The 15,648-nt window shown below is 52.6% G+C and overlaps 5 protein-coding genes across 5 annotated transcripts; 2 read left to right on the top strand and 3 right to left on the bottom strand.

Moving 5' to 3' along the window:
- Window positions 1–112: 112 nt before the first annotated feature.
- Window positions 113–1,928, bottom strand: B0I36DRAFT_332031 (uncharacterized protein). Its single transcript, XM_046155056.1, has 6 exons — window positions 1,655–1,928; window positions 1,457–1,601; window positions 827–1,359; window positions 682–774; window positions 413–597; window positions 113–347 (listed from the first exon to the last, which is right to left on the bottom strand). The coding sequence occupies exons 1-6, from the start codon at window positions 1,913–1,915 to the stop codon at window positions 302–304; spliced, it is 1,263 nt and encodes a 420-aa protein (XP_046008332.1). The 5' UTR covers window positions 1,916–1,928; the 3' UTR covers window positions 113–301.
- Window positions 1,929–4,903: 2,975 nt separating this feature from the next.
- B0I36DRAFT_352980 (uncharacterized protein) lies at window positions 4,904–5,309 on the top strand (the record flags this gene model as incomplete). The annotated part of the gene is made up of 2 exons (XM_046157171.1): window positions 4,904–5,139; window positions 5,210–5,309. The coding sequence occupies 2 exons, from the start codon at window positions 4,904–4,906 to the stop codon at window positions 5,307–5,309; spliced, it is 336 nt and encodes a 111-aa protein (XP_046008331.1).
- Window positions 5,310–7,689: 2,380 nt separating this feature from the next.
- B0I36DRAFT_416425 (putative monooxygenase) lies at window positions 7,690–10,209 on the bottom strand. Its single transcript, XM_046162075.1, has 9 exons — window positions 9,927–10,209; window positions 9,775–9,852; window positions 9,449–9,658; window positions 9,222–9,379; window positions 9,036–9,131; window positions 8,882–8,979; window positions 8,394–8,799; window positions 8,075–8,293; window positions 7,690–7,994 (listed from the first exon to the last, which is right to left on the bottom strand). The coding sequence occupies exons 1-9, from the start codon at window positions 10,148–10,150 to the stop codon at window positions 7,774–7,776; spliced, it is 1,710 nt and encodes a 569-aa protein (XP_046008330.1). The 5' UTR covers window positions 10,151–10,209; the 3' UTR covers window positions 7,690–7,773.
- Window positions 10,210–12,042: 1,833 nt separating this feature from the next.
- On the top strand, window positions 12,043–14,425 carry B0I36DRAFT_249683 (uncharacterized protein; the record flags this gene model as incomplete). Its single annotated transcript, XM_046150491.1, has 7 exons — window positions 12,043–12,411; window positions 12,483–12,498; window positions 12,552–12,699; window positions 12,936–13,089; window positions 13,201–13,404; window positions 13,468–13,934; window positions 13,996–14,425. Coding segments are annotated over 7 exons (1,788 nt in total), but the record flags the coding sequence as incomplete, so codon positions are not given.
- A 268-nt stretch (window positions 14,426–14,693) lies between these two features.
- Window positions 14,694–15,377, bottom strand: B0I36DRAFT_249965 (uncharacterized protein; the record flags this gene model as incomplete). Its single annotated transcript, XM_046150516.1, has 1 exon — window positions 14,694–15,377. One exon carries the CDS (start codon window positions 15,375–15,377, stop codon window positions 14,694–14,696), a length of 684 nt encoding a protein of 227 aa, XP_046008328.1.
- Window positions 15,378–15,648: the final 271 nt, after the last annotated feature.

Below are 15,648 nucleotides of genomic sequence, written 5' to 3'. Positions count from 1 at the left end.
CGTTTGGTGTGTCGTATGCCCATGGTCTGTCGTCGCAGTCCGACCGATGGCTGTCGCATGGGATCAACTGTTGTCGGCTGCTGACGTAAGGAGGGTGATTACCTAATGCCTGCCTGCCAACCTTCGCTGATCCGCCCTTGTCACTGGTCTGATCAAGCCGCCTTGTTTACGCTGGGCTTGTTTGTTACCTCAGCCCTAGACAGTTCCCCTGTTGGTCGAGCCGTCACAGTGATACCTTTTAATATTCTCCGGCTTCTCTATATATCCGGTTTCTCGGTATTTATTTTATCAACTTTCATTCTTATGTACTAAGAAACTGTTTGACCGCTTCGGCCCATTTTGGTGCTCTTCACCGAAACTCGTTAGTGTACTCGACTATTGAAAAATCTACTAACCCTCTGGAGCCACTTACTCTTTATAGTCCCATATGGCAGGCACGTTCCCTTCTTTCAGGCCATCGATCGACTGAATCATAGCAGGGCCGAGGCCCTCGTCTTTGATTTGCTGCAGAGGATAGACATATTCATGGATGATGAATACACGTGCACCACTGACCGGAAGCCGGAACAGAGTCTGTAGCTCACAGCGAAGGTAGATCTGAAAGTCGTGTAAGCATCTGCCATTGCGCTGATTTTGCTAGCAGTGAAAATGGAATAGGAGGAGAGCTTTCTATACACGTACCTTAGCTGGGTCTATCTCAGTAGGTGCTGAACCCCGGTAGTCCTTATCTGTGAGCTGACTTTCTGTCTGTGAGGCCTTGATACTAACAGCCCACTATCAAACTGGTTAGTCCGCTGGGGACGGTGGCAGGTTCGAATCGACTTACATTTGTGCGACAAACAACTCTTCCGACTTGCAACCTCCGGAAGTAACGGTCCATACTCATCCCAAGCTTTTCCTTATATCCTGGCACACGCTGATGTACTTCCCTCAAGGAGCCACCGAGTCTTTGCCGAGGATCACTAGTGTTTGGAAAGCACCACATCAGCGCATTCAATGCCAGACCATCCTCTTCATTGTCGCTTCGCGGCGTCATGAATAACACATCATCATCGAGATTGCGATTGAGGATCTCAAGTGTTTGCCGTCCATCTGCTGGCGGTGTCAATGGGAGATGCTCTCCTGTCACCGTGTTTTCCAATGTTTGCCGTTCGGGAAACAACGTGAAAATAGTGGGGTATCGGCCTGGCAGCCATTGATGAACGAGGTAGTTGTAGAATTCATGGACAGCGGGTAGACCGCGTGGAAGGCAGGCAAGCACTTCAGGCCTGATAGCTGCAACATTACGTCGAGCCTGAAGACGTTCAAGATAATCGGAGTCGATGTGTAGGATATGGTTGATATCTGTGCTCTGAAGGCCTGACTATTTCTTAGCTAGGATATCCTCAGGATGAATGCCTCATGAAGTGAGAAGGTATGGTAGCTTCTCAATTCGATAATAGAATAGAACGCTCACCCATTGTCATGAAGAATTTTGGTTGGAATTTGTACACACGTCGCGGTTCCGCATGGAGGTAGTCATAGTCCGTTAGGGGAGTGATGGTGCCCAAATCAGCCGTGTCTTTCTTGTCCTCTAACGCATCTTTCTCCGGAGCCAGGACCTGCAATACGGAGGTTTCAGTATCATTCCAAGTAAAAGTCAATATCCACATACCGGTCCTCGTCCAACAGATCGTTTCTTCCAGACTCTGCGCATAGCTGTAGCAATTCCCAGAATCGATATTACACATAATGGTAATATCAGTCGAGTGTGGGCCAGAGCCACGAACGAATCCAGTCGATCCTTGAGCATGAGGGCAATCCTGAACGAACACTGGTTTTTATCTGGTGCTCGTTCTAATGATTCGGGGGGAGTTGTTAAATCTTGGCTGTGCGAGACATGGACGAGTGCAGCTTGTGATTCTGCCTTAAACATCCTTTTGTAAGAGGCTAGCCATTTGACTTGAATGGAGGGGCATATATGGGTTAGGTAATCTGCTTCTTTGGCAGTCTTCGGAAACTCCGAGTTACCCACCAAGCAGCTGGGTCCACGAAGCACGGCAGGATTTTGTCGCGGCCTGGTCGGGGTGGGGCAGGCCCCCTCCTCCGGGAAGAGCCATCGCTGGGTTGCGTAGCGACACGGTCGCCAGGGTTGTCTTGGTGGCGCGTCCCCCGGTCCGGGCACCAGTGCGGCTAGAAAGTGCCGGGGAGAGAGGGGTCGAGGCGGACGGCCAGTGGATGGGCAGCGATGTTGTAGAAGGCCTGGCCGCCTCTGGGAGGAGGCCCCTAGTGACCTGGTTAATGCGGCGGGCGGGGCCTGTCAGCGCCATCCCTTTTTGGTGCCGCATCTTGGTCTGTGGTTGTACTGACAACGCCGAGTTGAGCCTCACGCCGAGCCAGATGACAGCCATTCTCTCGCCCCATGCCGAGGCGATGGGTACGGGGCCCCATGCAGCCTAGGTGGGGAGTAGCCCGGATCCTAGGAGTTTGGACTTCGACCCTCGGCCCCTGGGCGGGACACAGAGGGCCGTCGTCTTTTTCTCGTCTAGGTTGAGCTTTCCGGTACAACTCTGCGGCCCGTTGGGCTGTTGACGAGAGGACTTGTGTGAAGTCCGCCCCGAATGAATGCTGTGGGCTACGTCGTCCCTGTAGGAGACGTTCTGCCCGAACATGGACTGGCGAATGAGCGGGGTTGTCGAACAACACGAATAGGATGGGGGACCATCGGGACCCTTGGGGGAGCTCGTCGCTGGACTTGAAATTGCCGTTCGCCCATTGGAAGGTGAACGTCCTGTCTGAGCAAAAGGAGGCTGCGAGGGATACCAGTTGTGCTGGCCACCCCTCCTGCCCCTAGAGGACCGCAGAGAGTGGGCCAGCCTTGGTGGAGTGGTAGGCGGCGTCGATGTCGAAGGTGGTTATGATCGAGTGCATTCCCATATGGGCTGCGGTCTCGGTGTCGTGCACCGGGCCCGTTGCGCACCCCGTGTTGGCACCGCCCCGGTCGTGTTGGGTGGGATGATGCCGCCTGACAGGGCTGCCGCCGACATCCTTGTTTGCCATGAGTCGTTCCAGCCCTTTACCGAGGAGCGAGAGCAGTGTGATCGGGCGCCATCCTTTGAAGAGTGAGGGTCGCGGCCGGTTTTCGAGAGTTAGTAGTCTTCGGAAATTCCGAACGAGGGCCTGTAGATAGCTGGATGGAGAGGGATTAGCTCGCTCCTAGGCTCCTTTCGCTACGGGCTGCTGGATTCGCTAGCACTGCCCTACTTAGTACTTTTCGAAGTGTATTACTTGATGCTATCTACTATCTCTGCTGATAAGCACCGTCCTACCCGCCATATCTAAGTAGCCCACGCCGAAGATAATAACGCTCCGAGGTGAGGGAAACAAGTAGTCCATGACCAACAGGGGAGAAAACAGCGATATGCCATTGCCTCTTGTTCTATCGTCGGGATGAATTCCCTCTCCCAGGGAACACGCCCCTCCGCCCAGATCAAGAAATCCGCTAGCGGTAAACGGACGTTCATAGTTGGTTACAATGTCCCGGACCCATTTATTTGACTGTTCGGATGCTAATAGGCCTACTTTATGGATGCTCGCGATGCCGCGAGCGAAGGTTTAAGGTACGTTTGCGTTAGTCATTATAAACACCAACTAAAAGAGCCCGCTGCGACATTGTCCGACCGTCTTGTAGCCCTTGTCTTAAACTTGGGCTGGACTGTAGTGGCTTCCGACAAAATCTAGTATGGGTATCGGCTGACTAGAAGACCTCTCACTACAATTAAAGAGGCCCCCTTGAGCCAGGTGGGTATTACATTTCAATCGTCTACGAGGATACTAACGATGACATTCGAGATCACACCTGGGCCATCCCGTTTTCTCCTCTCAACGGGTTGACTAGTCGGTTCACGCTTGTGACTATGATAGCAAGGATGGATAGGCGAGATGTTATGTCCGCCTTTCTCAGGATTTCCCACTGTCCCGGGGTCGTCCTGGACTATGGAGAGCTACTCTGATGACTGTGTTCCTCTCGATACATAGGGTATATCGAGTCCCCCGACAGAACATGAGGGCCTTTCTCAGTCTTGCCTCGATGTCTTGAGAGACTACCTGCCGGAGACTTCTACACAGGATCTAACTACTTCTACCAGCATGTCTCACTACCTCCACATGGATCCAGAATTATCCGCGAATCCGTTCAGGTCTCTATCTCGCTATCCATCAGAGCGGAGAATAGACTTTGCCAATCCGACGCTCGCTTTCTCCATATATACCTCTCCGGGGCAATCCCTATCCTGGTCCCCGTGTATGAGGCTCGAAATCCGTGGCTAAGATTTCTGGCCATCGCTCTTTATCTGAGCTTTCAAGAGGGCAGAAACTACTTCCTATATGCACTATTAGCATTGCGGCGTTTTGTCTTGGCTATAAAGGCGTCGATAAAGACGTCACGATTGCTCGAGGAACTAAGCTCTGTTCCTAGCAATGGAGGAGCTCCGTGCTTGTATTCGAGGGAATTGCACTGAGTATCTTGGATTACTGGCTACTATGCTTACGTTCCTGCTACTAGAGGTAGGCACTATGATTCGCAGGTTATATATAATAATACAAGCTGCTAACGAGAAAGCTATAGTTTTCACGAGGAAGCTTGAAAGTTTGGAGATATTACTTGACGGCCGCCTAGCGTGTTCTTCAATATTACCAAAGCTTAAAATCATGGGCAAGCTTACCAGAAGTCTGGGACATAACCCAGAGCGTTCATCTGCTTGCAACGGTTTCCGACACGAGTGTCTCGAGAGATGTTGCGGGCTTCCTATAATCGATTATGTTTTGCGTTGTTAACTATATGAACGTCCCTGCGACTGTTCTAAGGCAAGTTGTAAGCTAAGTTGACTGGAAGAAGGTAGTTAACTACCCTTACGGAAAGAACATGATCGGCTATATATACTCGCCCTCTGAGGTATGGGTCAACGCCGGATTCCCCCGCGCTCTCGATGACCGCTACATTAAGGAGGCTCTGAGCGAGTTCATCAAGATGGCCCTGTCCCAGAGCACCAGCCTCCTCGATAGTCCGCCCCAGGACGAGTTTAACGACAAGGACTGGATGGCCAGTGTTATCAACGGGTCTGCCAACCTCAGGACGGGCATTATGAAGCGCGACTCCGAGTATGTCGAGGGAGTCACTAGTCGGCCACGCCGTCGAGCATCTCTCCATAAAGACAACTCACCCTTACAGCTATGGCGATGAATGGACAGCTATTATGCTACGCGTCGTGCTACTGGGGCCCATCTTCATGCTTGCTTCCCAGGGCGCCGAGGTCTCCGTCTCCGGCTAGTTCATATCGTTCCTCGCCATCTTCCGCGGCGGCGACCCAGACCTGGTGGAAAGTGTCACCTTGGAGTTCTGGGGTGGTATGACGCTTGGGCGGGCCTTCCTGTCGCCGGTGGGGCCACGTACCAGCGAGAAAAGGGTTGTATCTTGGATTACCTTTCCGGCGGCGGTAGTTTAGCTACCTTATCCCTGACATTATTAGTAACACCGTAACACTTGCTATTGTCGACCTCAAATTGGGTCCTGTATACCTCTGCGCTGCGACTGCCTCGGCCCACAGCTTGTTTCGTTGCGAGTAGGTCAGTGATCAAGGTGCTATAGAGACCGATAGGAACTCAGGCGGCGCTGCAGCGCCATTCTTTACAGAGCTGTCTGCACAGGCTTTTAGTACGTTCGTGCTGCATTCTATCGCGCTGTGCGTAGTCATGGTGCTTCGCTACTTCCAGGTACCGCCGGAAGGGAAGAGAATGCGCTAAATCAAAAAGCATTGTATGTGATAGCAGTAACGGAATGTAAGGGAAGTTTACCTAAAGCTTAAGGTTATCCCCGGCATCGACAAGTTTATTGTCTTTGTCGAAGTCTTCTCCGAGCTTCATAGACCAATAAAGGAGCTCCTCATCCATTTCTTCTGGGTGCTTTCCTGAACCGCCACGTAGTTCCGACTCCTTAAGTAGGGCTTGTGCTTTCTTATAATTGTTGAAAACAAACCAATGCATTAAACTCGCATAGGCGCTGTTTAGGGCACCAGAAATCCATGACTGCTCTGTACTAAGCGCCTCGCCTGCTATGGTAAAGTTTTCTTGGCAGACTACTTCCTTGAATCGTGGATATACGTACTGCAACTGGCCAGGGCCGTATATGGCATAGGCTCCACATTGGGACTTATCCTGGACCCATAGGTATGCGAAATGGTCTACGTATGAGTTCCGTAGCTGCTGGGTAGTCGGGGGGTTTTCAATACCTGGAGCCTGCTTCTAGACCTGAACGATATCATCTAAACACTGTGTAACGACGTCGGCGTTACAGTCTGGCTGGTCGGCGGGGCCCGGGTTTTTGAATACGGCCCCCATACGTGTGGCATCCTGCGACCACGAGTACGACGCTAGCAGTGCCGACGGCTTCTCCTTATCGTCATCCCACGATGGGTATACGATCTTGCTGATTGGCAAATCGGTGGACGAAACGCCGCCGGGATTCTCGAGGTAATCGCGCCACCACGCGCGAGAGAATTAATGCCGACCTTAGTCGCACGGTCATAACTCAATGTTCGTAGGCCGGTCAAAATTTGGTCCGGCAGGCCCAGCTGCGAGATGTCCATGCGGCGCAGGCACGACAAGGAGGTCGTGCAAAATATGGCGCGGTATTCCTGAGTCTTGCCGCTTTGAGTAGTTCCGGCGATCGTTCTATCGTCCTCGTTGTTACGGGGGGCAGTGACAGGAGTGTTGTATCTAATATTTGCACCCTGGGCAGCACCCACTTGGGCAACCATAGCGTCCACAATTACCTTAATACCGCTCTCGAGGCGGGACCACGGGCCTTTGCTGGCGGCTTGGAAGTCGATGTACTCGCAAACCGTCTCGAGCGTCGTTTGCTCGAAGAGAACAGTAGATCTGCGCAAACTCGAATTAGTGTCCCATATTGTAAGATCAGCGTGTACGTAGCAGTCTACGCTTCAAGTGATTCAGCCGCCACCGTCTCGTCGTAGGTGAGCCTGGTTCAGAAACGAGAGGTCAGCAGGAGCGTTACGGACATTAGGGCCGGGCTTCGTTCACTTAGGATCAGCTTCGTTCGTAAGCCAACTTCTCGTCGAGAAAGTATCGAGGCCATCAGTCACCATCCTGGAAGCCGTTCTCATTCCCCAGGCCATACTTTATGTAAAGCTTGTTCATATCAATGTCGAAATTAGGGGAACATTAGGCCAAGTCGGTCTTCTTGCCGTCCTCAGCTGCCGATGATTCAATTCTGGGTGCGGCAAAGGATAGCTTACTGAGGCTGTATGTTCTGAAACCACCATAAACGGGGTTCGGGAGGATTCTCGGTTTCTGGAATCCCCAACCAGTATTGCTTCAATTTATCATTCAGACGAAGGCTGTCTATTAGTCGAAAAGTGCTTCATACCATATTTTGTTAGTTAATGCCACAAGCTCAATGGTGCTTATAAGTCTAAACTCACGCGTCCATGCGAGAAATGTGGGGCAGGCACATAGCCCCAACGTCCAAGTAGTTGTGGTAGCAGTTGTCATCCTCGGGAAAGACGTGCGTGAACATGCGCCCTCCAGGTCTTCCTGATGCCTCAAATATGTCGATCTGGCCGAATCCAGCCATTTGCAACCTCCACGCCGTGTACAGTCCTGCAGCTCCGACTCCAATGATGCAGATACGTTGCGCAGAAGGCTCAGTCTCATCATAGCCATTGTCGCTATCTAGGTCGCCGAGTTTCGGGATAACATGTTGTACTACATGTGTGATCAATACCGAATCACTTCGAGGCCGCTCTTTGCCGGATCTATGTACCAGCTGATGTCTTTGCCCTCTTCCTCCCAGGTTGTATAACCATTTCCTAAGTAGCTGAACCTGTTTCCCGGAGTGATAGGTTCCCAGATCCAGTCCTCCCACCTTGGCGCCTGCAACATATGAAACCAGTGGATCCGACTTCCCGGGTGACACAACGGAGATGCCTGGTCGCTACCTATCAAAAAGAAGAGCAGAATGTCAATCATTATTCTTCAGAGATCTTGGACATGAAAGGAGAAAATTAAAAGATCCTACCTTGTTTGAGCCAGGAGCTGCAGTTGTCACTCCAGACCGCCTTCTTGTTGAATTCCTTCATGTGCGTAAGGAACTCCTCAGTTGCAGCCGAGGAAGGCGCTATGGCTTTGTAGCCTTCGGTCTGGGCTTTGTAAATCATGCGGATGATGTACCGTGTCTGGTGCTCAATCGTGGGGATTGCTGATCCATGTGAGTGTGGTCCGCCAGGGCCCAGGAATACTGACGCCGCCAGTGTTAGTCACGACTTTCAAGATAATGAAATCATCCTGCGTAAGTGTACACTCGTCGCTGCCGTTCTCTCAAGATGTTGTATACTCACTGAAGTAGTTGGGAAAATCGGGCACTGCCATAGCCATGTAGGCTGCCGCCCTAGACCGAGTCCATCTTTCTTGCAAGTTGGTTCCGTTACGGCCGATGATCGGGAATCGAGGGGCCCACGAGACGTCGAACCCAGTCGCACAGACCAGGACATCGAGGTCCACAGCGTTGCCTTCCTTTAGCTGGACACCAGTCGGTGTGATGTAGTCGATCGGATCTTGTATGACTGTTGTGTTCTCAGATGTGAGGGCTTCTAGGTATCCCACCCCGGGCGTCAAGCGCCTGCAGCCGACTGCGAAGTCTGGGATCAGCTTCGAGGCCAACGGGTGTCCTTCGCCAAGGCGCTTCCGCATTTGATCTGCCAGATAAGCACGGGCCATCTTTTGAAACTCGCTATCCTTGAAGTTCTATTACGAGCCGCAGCGACCAGCGAATCGTGGTTAGTCACTGTAATGAGCAGTCCAGGGTGTAAGCAATGAGAAGACCCACAATTTCAAACTTCCCATTCATTTCCGTCTCAATTGCCTTCCGATAGGCGAGGTATTTTTCGGAGTCATTCTGGAATGATTTCTTCTGCTCCTCCGAGTCTATCGTGCTTGGTGAGCATCTGGCTGCCAACTGCTTCGATAAGCTTCAAACTCACATTTGAAGTTGCCACCACCTTCGCTTGCAAATTCCTGTGCATACACGGTCGAGATCCAGGTAGGGTTTCGAATGAACGTGGTGAGGTGGCTCGCCACTTCCGAACAAGGTCAGCCAGGTCCCAGTCTCATGGACACCGCCGTCGATGGACTCTCTTTTATCAAGACAAGATAGGCTGGGGACTCACAGGGCTGGATCGCGGTGACAAGCTGGATGCCAGATGAGCCGTTCCCAATAACTCCGACGCGTTTGCCTTCCAGAGCGATGGAAGCGTCCCAGTTCGCAGAATGCAACAAGGGACCCGCAAATGAGTGTATACCTGGGATTTGGGGTAGTCTCCAGTTGCTGTAAGAAGGATCAGCACATAGCTTAACTCGGTTAAGTGGTTGGTTAGGGCGTTCTCGAAGGACCTACTTGAGGAAGCCGCCTCCGTTGATAAGAAATTGGCAAGTGTCGCTGATGATCTCCCCAGTCAAGTCATTTTTGATCTTGACGTTCCAGATGCCTTCACTTTCGTCCCATGAAGCATGACACACGGTATGTTGGAGACGGGCAAACTTGACCAGATCGAACTTTTGCGCCACGGACTGCACGTAGGCCAAGATTTCCTTGCCACTCGCATAGCTTTAATGAGGTTAGCTCCACGAAAGAACGCCAGAATGCATTTTCTGGTGCGATTTCACTGCTGATGGCGAGGAGAGTGCCTCGTCAAGCCCGGGAAATCATCTTAGTGTACTCACAATTCACTCCAGTTAGGGTTGGGCGCCCACGCATATTGGTAAATGTGTGCGGGAATGTCGCAAGCGACACCGGGATAGCTGTATCTTGATGAGCTCCCGTCCTGCTTACTAATGACTGGAAGAATGCTCCTCCTTGGAATGGATCGCCTAACGTATTCTCAAACCACGTTCCTCCCACTTCGGGGTTTTTGTCGTACATGACATAATCAAGATTCTTGATATGTTTTGGGAGCATGTAGGCGAGATTGATTCCCGTGATGCCCGCCCCGATGCAGATGACGCGTATGCGCCGAGGCTGACCAAGCGGAGAATCGGCGATTGGCGCTTGGACGCCAGTCGTCCCTGGAGATTGCTGGGGTGTCATGACGCTGCCCATGGTGAAAGGATGGATGCCCACAAGGGAAGGTACAGGCGGCTAGCACTGCAACGAAAAGGTGTACTGCGTATAGATATGTGGCGAAGAAACAATCTTGTGGCCCAACACAACGGCAGGCTGCAATACGAATAAGTGCTGGTTCGCTTTATCAAGATCCTGAAGGGAGCTGCAGCCTCCAAGTACCATAGAATCAAATGAGTTTGTCTAGATTGGTGAAGCTAGAGATGGTGGGATGGAATGTCCGTGGCGATGCTTTCGAGAGTCGAGGCCGCGGAAAAGGTGACCCCGGGGTCCTCGGAGTTTCCGAGCAGTGTCGCTTGAGCGCTAGTGATCTTCAGCGCAAAGCTAGCTGCATAGATAACGAAAGTGGAGGTTGGAGGGCGCTCTACTCACCGAGCCCGGAGGTTCCGAGATGGCCTTTGCCCGAAACTCGTAGCTCCAACTAAGTAGTCTCCACTGCCTCAGCCCAACTAATGCACGCCACTCTACATATCGCCCGCGCAGTGGAATTCGTACAATCGTATCTATGGTGTTATTATCTGGCTGGCTGATTGATTTCAAGCTTGAGGATACGCAGTCAGTTGTTAGGGCAGGGCAAGGCAGACAGAGCTGGGGGCGTTGTGCATGGATGAGTGCGGGTGCTGGCTTTCATGAACTCGGGGCGTTGATATCTGACTTTGCCAGGGTTGGTCAAAAGTAGTTGGACCTTGGAACCGCCGCAAGACATATCGATCTACATGTCGTGATCCAGCCCCCAGCCTCCAGCCTTAACCGTCCTGGTGGGGCTGCTATAGGGTAGGGTCTGTATTCTGATGGTAGGTAGAGACTTGACAGTATTGGCTGAGTTTTGTGCCTGCCATGCTCTCCTGGAGTCGACGCTGTCGTGTCTATGGAAGGACAGGTCACTTCGGCGCAACTGAGTGGCCAAGTCAAGTGCACGGCTGAGTCAGGACTTGAATTCACTACTTTGATGAAATGTCCCAGCTCATTTGTTTCTACGTGATAGTTGCGTCGTGATCCCAATCACCGCGAGCCTTTGGTCAGCCGCAGATGCTTACTGGTCCCAGATCATTACCTAGTCATGCCGCGGTTCCCCCTGTTTACGGCCTAGATCTCGCGACCCGTTGGTCGGCGCCTACCTACGTCAGGCGCCAGGGCACGACCCACCTGCTTATCTACATGCCTTCGCCTTATCGAGCCTTCGCCTCTCAATTGTCGTTCCACCCTTCACGTGTCAGTAAGCGAGTCAGCTGGCGACGACGACCTGCTGCGTGGCCCCATGTATCAATGCTTGAGCCTCGAGTTTTACACTCTCCTCGTACGGATCCAGGCTGTTTCTTATCAGCAGAAGTCGGCACTCTCGGAGAAGTGCGTCCACAGGCGGTGGAAAGAGGCCCATGGGCATGGGCTTAGCGGCAGGCTAGGGGCAAAGCATAACCCTTGCCAATTGTGGGGAAGGCAGTGGCCACGGCCTGGGGCTGCCGATAAGTACGCCGTCAACGGCAGGGAAGCGGCCGGGTGTGGGTATTTCCTCTGCAACCCCTCCCGTCTGGTGACCCCCGACAAGTTCACGAGCGCTGGGAAATCGCAACAGACGTCCGGGTGCTCCCTCACCACCCGCAACAATGAGTAACATCAAGATGCTGACGAGCTGTGACGAGTGTCGGAGCCGGAAGACGAGATGCCTGAGTATGTGCTCCGATCTGCATTGGCCATCTACAGGGTGACCTCGTCGCGGCGAGCCTGCTTGTTGCTCACACCTCTACACCGAGTCCAGAAGAGATGCAAGAAGATACTATATGCATATCTTGCCGCGTAAGTGAACCATTTCATCAGGTGCCGAGATGCGCAACTTCCTAATGGCTTGCTGACTCTCGGCTGCGCATGCCTGTCAGAAACGAGGCGCTTCCTGCCATTTCTCCCCAATGAGAAGCCGCCGGTCCAATCACCATGTTCACTCCCCCGTCGTCCAGCTCGCTGCTCAGCAATGTCAGCAGTCTATCGAGCATATCTTCCATACACCTCCAGATAGTAGCCATGATCGCCAAGGCCCTCGCTTGACCCCTTCAACACAAGCCCTGCCACCGTCGGCATCCAGCCCTTCAAACCATCAGCTCACGCCACGAATGAGCCAAAGCGGGCCACTGGGAACAATACAACCGACAGCAAGCCGACTTCTGGATGATTCGCTCTACATAGACGAGCTTCTCGCCACCAACTGTACACGACAGGCGAGGACAAATGACAGGTCCACCTTCACGGTCAGTATAGAGCGATCATAGACACGAATAAGCCTAATGATGAACCGATCGGAATCTCACTTCTTCAACAGGCCGATGATGACCACGGTAAAGTCTGAGTCTCTTCCAGACACCGGTTCTGATACTGATGCATCTCTCAGTGGGAAGCTCCGCCCTCGCCTTTTACTCGGAGAAGTCCATGTCGAGTCTTTCGGAGCGACTGGGCCATGACAGGGTCCGCCAGCTTTTGGCGACAATAGAAACTAGCGCAGGTGAAGCCATGAATGTGCTCACTGATTGTGATCCTTCGTTACCAAATGACGATTCACATGGGCAATGTCAGGACCTCCCCGACGGCTATCTCCAATATGTCGTTGGTAAGTGTTGTGCTGTGCTTGTCCGCTGAACTGAGCCCTTTTTGCAAAGCGCCCCGTAATTACACCCTGGACATTCTCTCGACTCATCGTTCATGCTAACTGTGCTCCAGCATACTTCGAACATGTGCATCCCGTGTACCCATTTCTCAATCGAGAGTGGTTCGAAAGCATGATCAGCAACCAAAATTTACAGCGCAACCTGCACTCATGCAAGCCATTCATGGTGCTCTTCTACGCGGTCATTTCACTTGGATGTATGAACCAGGATGGGGGCTCCTTCAAGGCCGGCAAGGGGACCGCCTCTCAACTCTTTTCTCGCGCAGTTTCCTGCTATGCTGACGTGCTCCTCTCTAAGAAGACGATGTTGTCTATGCAGGTAAGTAGACGGTGCTCCGGGCGCTATCACAAGTTATATCACTCATGCAGAATAAAGGCCCTTTGTGCAATGGCCGTCTATTCCCTGACGGCAGAGGGCTACAGGCACGAAGGACTCTTCATACGAGAGGCTGGACGCGCAGCCTCGGCAATGAGTAAGAGGAGTTTTGAGAACCCCATGGACGAACACTGCCGTCAAGGTACCTTCTGGGTCATATACTACATCGAGAAGGAATACTCTTTCCACACTTGCATGGCTTCTGTGAGTCACTGTGGGACTTCGGAGTCTTTAGTCTGGGTTGAACACTAATCTCTAAAATTTCAGGTTATTTGCGACGCCGACATCAGCTGCCCACTCCCAAACCCCACCCCCGTCATTCTGGAGGGTTTGGACTGGGTACGAACTAGCGCCTCCTTTTCCCGTCTTCTCTGGAAAGCATATGTGTCTTTGTTTTCCATTAGCGCTACCTTCAGAACAAAGGAAGAGCAGTTCGAAAAAATCGCCGGCGTGACAACCGACATCGACAATTGGCTGAAGACAATACCCGAAAAGCTCTGCCCGAACCATGGTCTTCCTAATCTGCGCTTCACCCAGCCAGGACACGCCATGATCGTGTTGCGTTTGCACTTTATGTACTATGGACTGATTGTCTCCCTGGCGCGTTTGAAACTGCACCTCTCCGACGCCCAATCGACCAGGCGATCTGACGCAACTGTATCTCTGTTAATGGCGGCGCGGGCCATTGTCGCGCTGGTCCAGTTCATACCTCAGGAGCCGAGCACGCCTATGATGTAAGTTTAGGCCAAACAACATCTGCCTCACGATGGTGACGCTGACTTCCCCTCGATACAGATGTCTTATTCATATGCCGATGATGGCAATGTTCGTGCTCTTTGACTGCGTCGTGCATAATCCCCACCACCCGGAGACAGCCAAGAGTCTCGCATTCCTTGACATTACAGCCGGCTATTTCTCCAGACTAGAACTCGTCTATGCATCCCAAGGTGCTCCTGGAACTGTGCACTTCGGCGAATTTACCGCCATTGCCCATGAGTATGTCCGCAGACAACAACAAAACCACTCGCAGATCGACCCAAGAGGCGCGGCTGGCAGAAGCATTCCAGCCAATCACGATCGCCCCTCGCCATCGAGCACAACCACAGCTTACGGAGCTATGGACGGGCATTTGGAGCCGGGACAGGATCGTAGACCCTACCACCTGGATATTTCACAGCAGAACCCTGCTCACGGCCTGGGAGGTGATAATGCAAGTTCTTTCTAATCTAAAATACTGCTAGAGGCCATGGTTAACTGACTATTTCTTTCCAGGTGGACCACCGTTTGACTCGAGAAGGGTCCCTCGCCGGCGTCGAGAACATCAACCAGCTTGTCTTTCCACCCGACAGTGAGTCGCTGTTTCTAGGCTCGCTCAATTGGAATTGGGAAATGCCAGAAGGACCAGGGGGGTATTCCGAAGGCGGCCTCTGGAGCTGAGAGGACTCTGTTCCAATTCCACATAGCCCCCCAAAGCCATCGCGGTTGTTGGAATCTTATGCATATTGAGTGGCGCCGTGCTCGTCCTCGACCTCGAAGTGTGTAATTTGAACCTCCAACGGCCCCGAGGCCTCATCGTTCCAATCAGGACGACAGGCATGCACGCCCACCCACATATTTGGCCGCTCTGTGTTCTCCTGGAGGCACCAATCGATCATCCGCACGGGTATCGGTGTTTCCTGCCCATCGTCTCCCTTTCTGACCAGCAGCACGAGGAGACTACCGTTGTACCGCATAACCTCATAGGTGATCTCGTCGCCTTCTGTGCCGGGGGCCAGCGGGATCGCGCTGAAGTCCAGCTGTCCATTGTTCGCGAGACAAGTAGCGAACGGCGTGCCGGAAATGACCTCGATGCCGACCTTGACGTAGAAAGGGCCGGTCTCTGTAGTCCCCGGATGCTCGGCATCCGGATTCGGCAGGTCTGGATGAGGCCATACAAACATGTATCCTGCCTGGTCGTAGTTGTGCTGAGTTCCACCCACAGGCTTGAAAGTGAGTCTGGTTCGTCGAAAAGAAGAGGTCGGATGTGCTACGCGCAGGATCGGAGACTCGAAGCGAATTGCCGGCTTCTTCGGGTCGCCACCTTTGCGAGATGTGTCCGTCTTAGGCTGAGCCGAGAGAGTCAGCGGCTTGGACAGTGACGCGCCGTTGACGCTGACCAGGGCCTTGTCGTGGGCCATGATGATTATTACTAGTCGGTAAATGCTTTGAGACTGTTGGACGCGTCTTCTTAGACCACTGGTGATACTCCTCGTCTGAGTCTCACGTTTTTAAAGTTAGGGGTGTAGGATATAAACGCCGTCAGAGATCGCACGTTTCCTCCACATCAGTCATGCTTCCGTGGAGCCCTGAAATGGTGCGTGGGCGCGCCGCCACGGCCGGGGGCTAGGGTCGAGCCCGGAAAGACCGGCATTCTCGGAGAATCCGGGGCAAGGCATGAACGGAATTGGG

Source organism: Microdochium trichocladiopsis (genome assembly GCF_020744255.1).
Source record: "Microdochium trichocladiopsis strain MPI-CAGE-CH-0230 chromosome Unknown B0I36scaffold_9, whole genome shotgun sequence".
Lineage (NCBI taxonomy): Eukaryota > Fungi > Ascomycota > Sordariomycetes > Xylariales > Microdochiaceae > Microdochium > Microdochium trichocladiopsis.
This window is presented reverse-complemented; position numbering and strand designations above follow the sequence as displayed.

Excerpts from the sequence above, each read along its gene's own strand:
- B0I36DRAFT_332031 (XM_046155056.1), bottom strand. The coding sequence starts at position 1,915 with ATGTTTAAGGCAGAATCACAAGCTGCACTCGTCCATGTCTCGCACAGC. Across the intron at positions 1,602-1,654 it reads GATCTGTTGGACGAGGACCG|GTCCTGGCTCCGGAGAAAGA; the intron begins GTATGTGGATAT and ends TCCGTATTGCAG. Across the intron at positions 1,360-1,456 it reads AAAATTCTTCATGACAATGG|GCCTTCAGAGCACAGATATC; the intron begins GTGAGCGTTCTA and ends AGAAATAGTCAG.
- B0I36DRAFT_416425 (XM_046162075.1), bottom strand. The coding sequence starts at position 10,150 with ATGGGCAGCGTCATGACACCCCAGCAATCTCCAGGGACGACTGGCGTC. Across the intron at positions 9,132-9,221 it reads TGTCACCGCGATCCAGCCCT|TGGCGAGCCACCTCACCACG; the intron begins GTGAGTCCCCAG and ends CTTGTTCGGAAG. Across the intron at positions 7,995-8,074 it reads CAGCTCCTGGCTCAAACAAG|GTAGCGACCAGGCATCTCCG; the intron begins GTAGGATCTTTT and ends TCTTTTTGATAG.